Source organism: Coregonus lavaretus (genome assembly GCF_964263955.1).
Source record: "Coregonus lavaretus genome assembly, chromosome: 32".
Classification (NCBI taxonomy): Eukaryota; Metazoa; Chordata; class Actinopteri; order Salmoniformes; family Salmonidae; genus Coregonus; species Coregonus lavaretus.
The window spans coordinates 35,009,660-35,020,891 of record NC_140019.1 but is presented as its reverse complement, the minus strand read 5'-3'; the positions used below and the strand labels follow the sequence as shown (position 1 = coordinate 35,020,891).

General features: G+C 42.2%; 1 protein-coding gene across 1 annotated transcript; it reads left to right on the top strand.

The window, feature by feature from the left end:
- Positions 1–636: 636 nt before the first annotated feature.
- On the top strand, positions 637–10,863 carry LOC311107513 (uncharacterized protein). The gene is made up of 4 exons (XM_084150012.1): positions 637–1,027; positions 8,126–8,712; positions 9,472–9,628; positions 10,121–10,863. Exons 1-4 carry the CDS (start codon positions 796–798, stop codon positions 10,204–10,206), a joined length of 1,062 nt encoding a protein of 353 aa, XP_084006138.1. The 5' UTR covers positions 637–795; the 3' UTR covers positions 10,207–10,863.
- Positions 10,864–11,232: the final 369 nt, after the last annotated feature.

The window sequence follows — 11,232 nt, the reverse complement described above, 5'->3', positions numbered from 1 at the left end:
ATAGACTACTGACGTTACACAAAATTCACAAGGTAGCACATTTCCGCATATTACCAAATTCTACGTTTTTTAATACAGTACCCGAGACCAATCTGTGAGTTAATTTGACCATTGGAAAAAGAGCTACTGCGTAAATTCCTGCAATGCGGGTTGGATTGAATTGAGCCCCTAATCTTCATTTTCAAGGTGATGAGTGCACTTTTCTTCCAAACACAATACCGCAATAAATGTGAGTCCATAATTCATCAATTTTTTTGCAGACGTCAGGAAAATGGCGCCTTACCACTGTGAACTAACTGTCCAGACCTGCATTTGTTCACGAGGACTGCTGGTGAGTATGCTTTAGTGAGAAAGTGTTGGGATCTGGGATCTGCGTTCAGTAGGACGCAACGTCTTGGAACGTTCAGATAGAAATAGCGTATGTAGAACAAACATAGCTCTCTGGCATGTAGAATAAGGAATCACATCAGCTCTATTCATGGCATTTCTATCTGCAACGTTCAATAACGTTTGGCACCTGAATGTGGCCCAGGAACAACTACGGTTACCCCACTCCCAAAATGAATTTTAAATGAGCAATTGCCCCCACCCACAATTTGTTTTGTTTATATATATATGAAGGGCTTGGGCAAAGGCAAATGCGGAAGGTGGGGTTGAGAGTTACCGTTTAAACGTGTTTTGCCAGAGAGGAAGAAGCTAATATTTGGTTTTGCACGCTATTTATATAGCCTATCTCAATTTAATTGTTCGTCCATATCAAATGTAACGTTACAGGCGGAACAGAATAATACGAACATGTCGACTTTCATTCCGTTCAAAATGCCTAAACTACAGTTGCTGAACGAGTATGTTACTGAACCACAAACAGCGGTTGCTAGAGAGATCTCCGTAGCCAAAGACACAACAGAGTTGCATGAAGAAATCTCCCGTTTGAATGAAGAAATCTCCCGTTTGAAGGAGGAGAACGGCCGTCTACGAAAGTGGTTTGATTTGGTTTTGAAACCAGAGATAAAGTTACACAGAGCAGGTTTGTATTGACCAGTTACTGTAATTAGCTAGCCAAATATCTCACACGGAGTTGAACGCAGACTAAAGTTTTTTTTAATGAACCTCCAACTCTCGAGTCTCTGTTAAGTCGATACTTCAAAATGTAAATTCTAAAACTAGGGACGTCAAACATTGAGGCTGCACAGACTCTATGGAGGCTAGTCTAGATCGCCGAGTGAGAAATAGATGTCATTGTTGCAATAGTTGGTGAGTGGGAACATATACTATCATCCTAAATTGACATGTTGAATTATTATTCCATATACAATTATCGATATTGCGCTAATTTCCCTAATTTGGACAGTTTGTGTTACTACCTTACACAAGCTTGCATTTTCACCCCATAAAATTGAGTGGAATTACATATCCCTTTTACCTCATTGGTGGTGTTGGTATACAAGTTTAGTCATCACGATGACCTAAGATTGATTGCTTAACTTATCAATATCTTTGGTTTTGTACAGTTGATTTTGTCACATGTTCTGGTTTGTGCAGGATTTAGACCCCGGAGTTAAAGGTGCATTATACAATCTAAATTGCTGTGAAATATATATGTATGTATGCATGTGGACACCCCTTCAAATGAGTGGAAAAGCTATTTCAGCCACACCCGTTGCTGACGGGTGTGTAAAATCGAGCATACAGCCATGCAATCTCCATAGACAAACATTGGCAGTAGAATGGCCTTACTGAAGAGCTCAGTGACTTTCAACGTGGCACAGTCATATGATGCCATCTTTCAACAAGTCAGTTGGTCAAATTTCTGCCCTGCTAGAGCTGCCCCGGTCAACTGTAAGTGCTGTTATTGTGAAGTGGATACGTCTAGGATCAACAACTGCTCAACCGTGACGTGGTAGGCCACACAAGCTAACAGAACGGGACCGCTGAAGCGTGTAGCGAGTAAAAATCGTCTGTCCTTGGTTGCAACACTCACTACCGAGTTCCAAACTGCCTCTGGAAGTAACGTCAGCACAAGAACTGTTCGTTGGGAGCTTTGTGAAATGGATTTCCATGACCGAGCAGCCACACACAAGCCTAAGATCACAATGCGCAATGCCAAGTGTCGACAGGAGTGGTGTAAAGTTTGCCGTCATTGGACTCTGGAGCAGTGGAAACATGTTCTCTGGAGTGATGAATCACGCTTCACTATCTGGCAGTCTGACAGAGGAATCTGGGTTTTGCGGATGCCAGGAGAACGCTACCTGCCCCAATGCATAGTGCCAACTGTAAAGTTTGGTGGAGGAGGAATAATGGTCTGGGTCTGTTTTTCCTGGTTCGAGCTAGGCCCCTTAGATCCAGTGAAGGGAAATCTTAACGCTACAGCATTAGACAATTCTGTGCTTCCAACTTTGTGGCAACAGTTTGGGGAAGGCCCTTTCCTATTTCAGCATGACAATGCCCCCGTGCACAAAGCGAGGTCCATACAGAAATGGTTTGTCGAGATCGGTGTGGAAGAACTTGGCCTGCACAGAGCCCTGACCTCAACCCCATCGAACACCTTTGAGATGAATTGGGATGAACTGGAACGCCAACTGCAAGCCAGGCCTAATCGCCCAACATCAGTGCCCGACCTCACTAATGCTCTTGTGGCTGAACGGAATCAAGTCCCCGCAGCAATGTTCCAACATCTAGTGGAAAGCCTTCCCAGAAGAGTGGAGGCTGTTACAGCAGCAAAAGGGCGACCAACTCCATATTTTTGCCCTTGACTTTGGAATAAGATGTTCGACGAGCAGGTGTCCACATACCTTTGGTAATGTTGTGCATTTTCAATGACAAAAAAACTGTTTTTACAGCTGTCGGAAGCTGGTGGACCAAAACCGAAAGTAACTTTCGTTTTGGTCCACCAGCTTCAAACAGCTGTAAAAACTTTATTTTATGTTATTGAAAATACATTTCACAGCTATATAGATGGTACAATGATTCCCTACAGTATTCAATGCTTGTTTTCTCTCACAAACAGAAATTGAGTGAACAGTGTAGAATTTTAGCCACCAGGGTTAAACAGATCGATTTCCACGATAACACAGCCACAAAGTTAGAACAGCTTTCCCAGTTTGACAGCAGATGCCGCTCCTACGGGAGAAATCAGTCGCTGAATATCACAGCTAATCACAACACTGGCGGGTAAGTAATATTGTGAAAAACTATCATTCCACTATTAGCGCCAGATATATTATGTATATTTTCTGAAATTACAATGCAAAATGTTTATACAAATCCTATGCGTAGCACCATTTTAATGAAATGGCGGTCTATCTAAAAGTCGCTGGCCTCAATACATGAATTTGACAGTCAAACTATCGCTTAAAAAGCAGCCAACCGTTGTCACTGTTGATATCCTATGCCGCGCCTTGATTCGTTTAAATTAACTACAGAAAAAGTAGTTTGTTACCTTTTCCATGATGGCAGCCTCCCGAAATCAACATCCGACATTCCAAAATATAGATATAAGCCTTCTACAAGTTCTCCTCGAACCAACCATGTATAGGTTATTCCAAGTTTCCGTGTGGCCTTTGAATAGTGTTAGTTTAAACAGCGCTAAACCCCAAACAAAGTGTTGAATTACACTTACTGCATTGAATCAAAATGCAGCACTTCAAAATGTAGCTTGCTGTCTTCAATAAATTGTCCACAAAGCAGTGATGTACACATTAATCCCAGATTCCGTGTGGTTTTTGAGATGTTGGTTTTAACAGGACGTGCAACCTCATCTCTCCCCTCTCCTGCAATTGATTTCAATGTGATATCAAATTGAGTTGTTGACAAATGAGTGTTGTGGCAACCCCCAAATCAAAATGCATTTACAAAATGTAGCTCACTGTCTTCTGCAGGTTGTTCTCTAACCAGTAATTTAAAAAATATATATCCAGTTTCCATGTTTCTTTGTTAGTTTCAGCAGCCTGTACAACCAGATTTCCCCCGAATAGACATCAGTGATTTATTGCCACAACAGGGTTTTTGGTGGTGTGCTTTTGGTGGTAGGGCTGGGTGACATGGCCCAAATATCATAGCAATATTTTATATAGTAAAAGTTCTATATTTGCTTTATGAGTAGCACATTACCCTAAGTTGTAAACGCATACATTCTACGTGATTTCAATTAGGCTTGCTTTCGCCATTCTGATTAATTTTTTTATAAGGTTCAATCAAACTTCAACAATTATTTTCAGCATTTTCATACATTTCTGCATTTCCTCATTTGAGATGATTTCTACACTGCCACGTAGGGCTGCACGATATGGGCAAAAAAAATCTAGGCTTTATTTTTAACCAAATATTGCAATTGCGATTTGACTTGCGATTTAGATCAAAACAATTGGATGAACTGGCTGGACCACTCAAGGACATTCAGAGACTTGTTCCGAAGCCACTCCTGCGTTGTCTTGTCAGTGTGCTTAGGGTCGTTGTCCTGTTGGAAGGTGAACCTTCACCCCAGTCTGAGCGCTCTGGAGCAGGATTTCATCAAGGATCTCTCTGTACTTTGCTCCTTTAATCTTTCCCCAATCCTGACTAGTCTCCCTGTCCCTGCCGCTGAAAAACATCCCCACAGCATGATACTGCCACAACCATGCTTCACCATAGGGAGGGTGCCAGGTTTCCTCCAGATGTGACGCTTGGCATTCAGGCCGGAAGAGTTCAATATTGGTTTAATCAGACCAGAGAATCTTGTTTCTCATGGTCATAGACCTTTTTAGGTGCCTTTTGGCAAACTCCAAGCGGGCTGTCATGTCTTTTACTGAGGAGTGGCTTCCATCTGGCCACTCTACCATAAAGGCCTAATTGGAGGAGTGCTGCGGAGATGGTTGTCCTTCTGGGAGGTTCTCCAATCTCCACAGAGGAACTCTGGAGCTCTGTCAGTGTGACCATCGGGTTCTTGGTGACCTCCCCGACCAAGGCCCTTCTCCCCCGATTGCGCAGTTTGGCCGGGTAGCCAATAATGATGTAGGCCACTGTGTTCTTCGGGACCTACAATGCTGCAGAGCGCTAGGGACAATTCTTTCAACCTCATGGCTTGGTTTTTGCTCTGACATGCACTGTCAACTCTGGGACCTTATATAGACAGGTGTATGTAGGGCTGTTGCGGTGACCGTATTACAGCCACACCGGCGGTCATGATTCATGAAGGCAGTCAAATTCAACGTGACCGTTTAGTCAAGGTAATTAGGCTTCTCCAAGCTCTGATGCTGCTGGTCATTAGTAGCCTACCAAACTTGCTTAACTGCCTGGTACTCAGCACTCTATTGTTCCTCTAATCACTCTGACATCAATGCAAATGTCATTGGAAATCTAATCAAACACTTAATGAGAGCTCATGTTGTGCAACATTTCAATAGGCTATGCAATTGTGCGAGAAAACAGAGTGATGGCCTCTACTAAAAATAGGATGATCAGCTTTCTATAGGCTAGACCTACTATTTATTTCTCAACTTTCCTAATATTAAGCACATTGCTTATATTTACAACAGGGGTATAGCCTACCTGGCTGGCATGAAACTAAACTACGGGGAAAAGCATCCTCCATTTGCTATTTAAGTGCATAGATGACATGTATTTTTTTCCCGCTGACCCTGTTTCGATAAAGGTGCGTGATAATGGTCAATTCTAAATCAAAACAAATTTCACACATACAGTACCAGTCAAAAGTTTGGACACACCTACTCATTCAATGTTTTTTCTTAATTTTTACTATTTTCTACATTGTAGAATAATAGTGAAGACATCAAAACTATGAAATAACACATGGAATCATTTAGTAACCAAAAATGTGTTAAACAAATCAATGTATTTTATATTTGAGATTCTTAATTCTTCTTCCATTTAAAAATTATGCTGTAACCCAAAATGTGGAAAAAGTGAAAGCGTCTTTCTGAATGCAATGTATACATGAAATGTTCCTTGCCAGACATGTATTTCCTGACTTTCAAGAGTCCCTGACCTAATTCCCTGCTATTCTACACATTTTGCCATGAGACTGCCATATTGCAGTTTTAAAGCTTAATGCAGTTTTAAAATGTAATACCTTGCGGTGTGTACTACACCAGTGCAGAGTAGCGCATCACATGTAACAAAGCAAACATTCAAATGCCGTTAAAGTAAAAACTCAAACTGGTCCATGCATCAATACTGGTGTGCATTCGGAAAGTATTCAGACCCTTTAAGTTTTTCCACGTTTTGTTACGTTACAGCCGTATTCTTAAAAAAAAAAATTTTTTTGCTAAATTATTACAAATAAAAACCTTTATTTACATAAGTATTCAGACCCTTTGCTATGAGACTCAAAATTGAGCTCAGGTGCATCCTGTTTCCATTGATCATCCTTGAGATGTTTCTACAACTTGATTGGAGTCCAACTGTGGTAAATTCAATTGATTTGGAAAGGCACACCTGTCTATATAAGGTCCCACAGTTGACAGTTTATGTCAGAGCAAAAACCAAGCCATGAGGTCAAAGGAATTGTCCGTAGAGCTCCGAGACAGGATTGTGTCAAGGCACAGATCTGGGGAACGGTACAATAAAAATTCTGCAGCATTGAAGGTCCCCGAGAACACAGTGGCCTGCCTCCATTCTTAAATGGAAGAAGTTTGGAACCACCAAGACTCTTCCTAGAGCTGGCCACCTGGCCAAACTGAGCAATTGGGGGAGAAGGGCCTTGGTCAGGGAGGTGACCAAGAACGCGATGGTCACTCTGACAGAGCTCCAGAGCTCCAGAGTTCCTCTGTGGAGATGGGAGAACTTTCCAGAAGGACAACCATCTCTGCAGCACTCCACCAATCAGGCCTTTATGGTAGAGTGGCCAGACGGAAGCCACTCCTCAGTAAAAGGCACGACAGCCCACTTGGAGTTTGCCAAAAGGCACCTAAAGGACTCTCAGACCATGAGAACAATTGTTTACAGACAGATTATTTCACTTATAATTCACGATCACAATTCCAGTGGGTCAGAAGTTTACATACACTAAGTTGACTGTGCCTTTAAACAGCTTGGAAAATTCCAGAAAATGATGTCATGGCTTTAGAAGCTTCTGATAGGCTAATTGACAACATTTGAGTCAATTGGAGGTGTACCTGTGGATGTATTTCAAGGCCTACCTTCAAACTCAGTGCCACTTTGCTTGACATCATGGGAAAATCAAAAGAAATCAGCCAAGACCTCAGAAAAAAAATTGTAGACCTCCTCCACAAGTCCGGTTCATCCTTGGGAGCAATTTCCAAACGCCTGAAGGTACCACGTTAATCTGTACAAACAATAGTACGCAAGTATAAACACCATGGGACCACGCAGCCGTCATACCGCTCAGGAAGGAGACGCGTTCTGTTTCCTACAGATGAACGTACTTTGGTGCGAAAAGTGCAAATCAATCCCAGAACAACAGCAAAGGACCTTGTGAAGATGCTGGAGGAAACGGGTACAAAAGTATCTATATCCACAGTAAAACGAGGCCTATATCGACATAACCTGAAAGGCCGCTCAGCAAGGAAGAAGCCACTGCTCCAAAACCGCCATTAAAAAGCCAGACTACGGTTTGCAACTGCACATGGAGACAAAGATCGTACTTTTTGGAGAAATGTCCTCTGTTCTGATGAAACAAAAATGGAACTGTTTGGCCATAATGACCATAGTTATGTTTGGAGGAAAAAGGGGGTAGATTGCAAGCAGAAGAACACCATCCCAACCGTGAAGCACGGGGTGGCAGCATCATGCTGTGGGGGTGCTTTGCTGCAGGAGGGACTGGTGCACTTCACAAAATAGATGGCGTCATGAGGAAGGAAAATTATGTGGATATATTGAAGCAACATCTCAAGACATCAGTCAGGAAGTTAGTGTTAGCTGAACTTACATAAATCAAACGGATAGCAAGTTAATGTTGTGAAGATAATTTTACATAGCTACAATTGTATTGTTGAATCATTTTAGCTAGCGGTTCTAAATCCAATTAAACAGAAATGATAAAATAGCTAGCTAGCTTTTTCAACTTATTGTAATTGCATGTTTCAGGGACCAGAGAAGATTGAAAAAGTATATTTATTGAATTATCAGCAACTTTATATTTCCTATATATTTTTTTTCTCTCTATCAGATCCCCAGCAGTTCACTCTCCCCATATCTGAAGAGGTTCCCCCTGAGAAGCAGGACTGGAGCCCCAGTTTGGGGCAGGAGGACCCATGGCCCACACTGAATAAAGAGGAACTCCGGACCAGTCAGGAGGAAGAGCAGCTTCATGGGCCCTTTGATACCAAAGGCTCCATATTCACTTCTCCCTTTATGGAAAGTGACTGTGATCAGGAGGACCCACCTCAGCCCTCACATCTTCACCAAACCCAAACTGTGGAGGACAGAGAGAGGGACTCTCTACTCACCTACACAACTGAAGAGATCAAAACAGAACCAGATGGAGAGGACTACAGAGTATCAGAACCAACCAGTGACTCTCCGCCCCTCTCTGAAGTAAATCCAGACTGTTTTGCAGCTCAGAGTGAAAACAGGGAAAGTGATGATGAGGTGGAGAGAGGAGGACTACTGTCAGGGTCTAAGACACTCAAATCAATGACAAAACAGACAAAGAATGGAGAAAGGTTCCATACCAGTGCTGGAGGCAGGACGGAGACCATGTTTCCCTGTTTGACATCATCTAGTCAAATGGCTGCTGCTCCTTATTATTGCAAGGTGTGTAGGAAGACTTTCGTGTCAAATGTTTTCTTTATTTAATATGTATGGAAAACACACAGGATAAAGAATGCCGGTGTGTGTGTGTGTGTGGAAAATACATCAATTCCACAGAATGTACAGGGTTAACCCCTATATTCATTTAGCAGAGTTGCCGCCACTCCAAAAAATCCAAATAAATGTACGATTTTATTTTGGAGTGGCGGCATATATTAGTTCTGCCGAGATGCACTTTTAAGTTGCAATGTATATTTAATGAATTGAGTTTTTGGGGGTAAATGCAGATGGGGAACCCCATCCTTCAGTCTATTTATTAAACGCAGCTATGCTGCATCAGTTGGTCTACATGTTATCATTCTTTAAAAGGGAAAATTCTTTCACATGGTGTTGACAATTTCATTTTAAATAATTTTAAAGTAGATTGTCCTTTTTTAAAGAGTCCCCATTAGTGACCTGGGGGGTCGGCACGGCTGAATTCTTTCCAAGTCCTGGGCAAGAACACTTTTGAGACCTGATCTTGGCGGCGTAGAGTATTTTTGTGTTTTAAAGCAAATTTCCTGCAATCCTATACGTTCTGACATGGAGCTGAGAAAATGTTGCAGTTTTTAAAGCAAATTTCCTGTAATTCTATGCATTTTGCCATAGTTAAGTCCATTCCATATATATATATATATATATATTTTTATGACCCGCCCAAGCCTTTTCTAGGCAGAAAAAACCCTGAAGTGTGATTCCAGTGTGATTCCCATGTGTGTGCAGGTGAGGCGTTCGATCCGTATGTGTGGGGCGTGTGAGCCGTGCAGGAGGACTGAGGACTGCGCTCTGTGTGATTTCTGTAAAGACATGAAGAAGTTTGGAGGACCCCAAAAGATCAGACAGAAGTGCAGACTCAGGCAGTGTGACGTCCACGCTCGGGGTGAGTCCATAGAGGTAGATGGAGGGTGAGTCCATTCCATGCTCAGTTGACTCCATTTACATTTTAGTCATTTAGCAGACGCTCTTATCCAGAGCGACTTACAGGAGCAATTAGGGTTAAGTGCCTTGCTCAAAGGGCACATCGACAGATTGTTCACCTAGTCGGCTCTGGGATTCGAATTAGCGACCTTTCGGTTACTGGCCAAACGGTCTTAACCGTTAGGCTAGGGCGAGTCCATAGAGAAAGGGTGCGTTTGGACCATAGTTTGTTTTAGCATGGGCAGCGCCCAAGCAACCACCAAACCTCACCAAAAGGAGGGGGTGCCTTTTTTATTAATTTACAATATTGAAGCCTTTGAATCTCTTTACGTAATTAATGGCTAAGATGTTGGGTTGACAGTCGCTGGACCCAGGTTCGAGTCTTGGACGTGGCTTCCCCCTGAATTTGCTTCAGTATATTGATGCATTATGTGCTCTCTCTCTGTCTGTGTAGAAATGCTGCGTGTGAAGGATGAAGAGTTTGACCTGTCTGCCTGGGGGGGGGGGCAGGGAGATCCTGAGGAGAGGACATCTGTCTGACTACAGTGAGAATGAGATGGAATGTGACTAAGCTGCACGCCCGTCACTAAAAATGCACTGAACTGACATGCATGGTTGTTGATGATGTGGTATCTGAGGAATTTATGACTTTGCTAACGTTTTCAAATGGTATCTTGGAGGATGTTGATTCAGCTTAGGGAAGCATCTGGGGAGCAGTTTTATAGGGGCACCCCATAAGACAGAGGAAGTCTGTTGTGTGGAGTCATGGGATTGGTCTGTATGGGGAAAACACCCATATCATGGTAAAGATTATAAATACTTGGTTGAGACAAAGGAGGTCAGAACAACATATTATTTTCGGGTCATTGTTCTCCAGATGCCTGCAGACGTCTGTAAACTTATGCTGAAATCTTGTGATATAAATAAACCTTTATAATCAAAGTACAGTGTAAGCGGACTCCTTGGTCTCACAGCAAAGATTAGCAGTATTCTTTATAAACAACAATGACACTGATGTTCAGATGAACATAATGAAATAGTCTCTATAATGCGCAGCTCAACTCAGACAGCGGTTTGTAGCTGCTGGAAACGTATTTCAAAGCCTAGACTTTATCCCTCAGGATGGAACTTTCCAGTGCTACTATTCTTGCCATGTAATGTTGTTATTAAAACTCCATAGTAGAATAGTTGATCTATTTAACTAGACTGCTTGTTGTGTGTTCTATGCAAGATAAATATTCCTCTCGAGGTGCATTCAAGTTGTGAGAGCCATAGAAGAGAAACATGTATTCTGACAAGCAGTCAATGTGCAACAATTCTTAATGCAATCGCGAGAGAACACTTTTGAAAGCAGTTTTGGCCTTTAAAAATAGAGGGGAACCCAATTTTACATTGCTACCACGTTTATTTCTGTACTCCTTCAATTGCGTGTGTGGCATCGTTTAACAAATGCAGAGTTTCAAGCATGGTTGAGGTGCAGCTGTGCAACAGAGCTCTTAAAGGGGCAATGTTTTCTTAAAAGGCAATTACATACCTTTTTAATAGAAACAACAACAAAAATTTCAA

Excerpts from the sequence above, each read along its gene's own strand:
- LOC311107513 (XM_084150012.1), top strand. The coding sequence starts at position 796 with ATGTCGACTTTCATTCCGTTCAAAATGCCTAAACTACAGTTGCTGAAC. Across the intron at positions 8,713-9,471 it reads CTGCTCCTTATTATTGCAAG|GTGAGGCGTTCGATCCGTAT; the intron begins GTGTGTAGGAAG and ends ATGTGTGTGCAG. Across the intron at positions 9,629-10,120 it reads GTGTGACGTCCACGCTCGGG|AAATGCTGCGTGTGAAGGAT; the intron begins GTGAGTCCATAG and ends CTGTCTGTGTAG.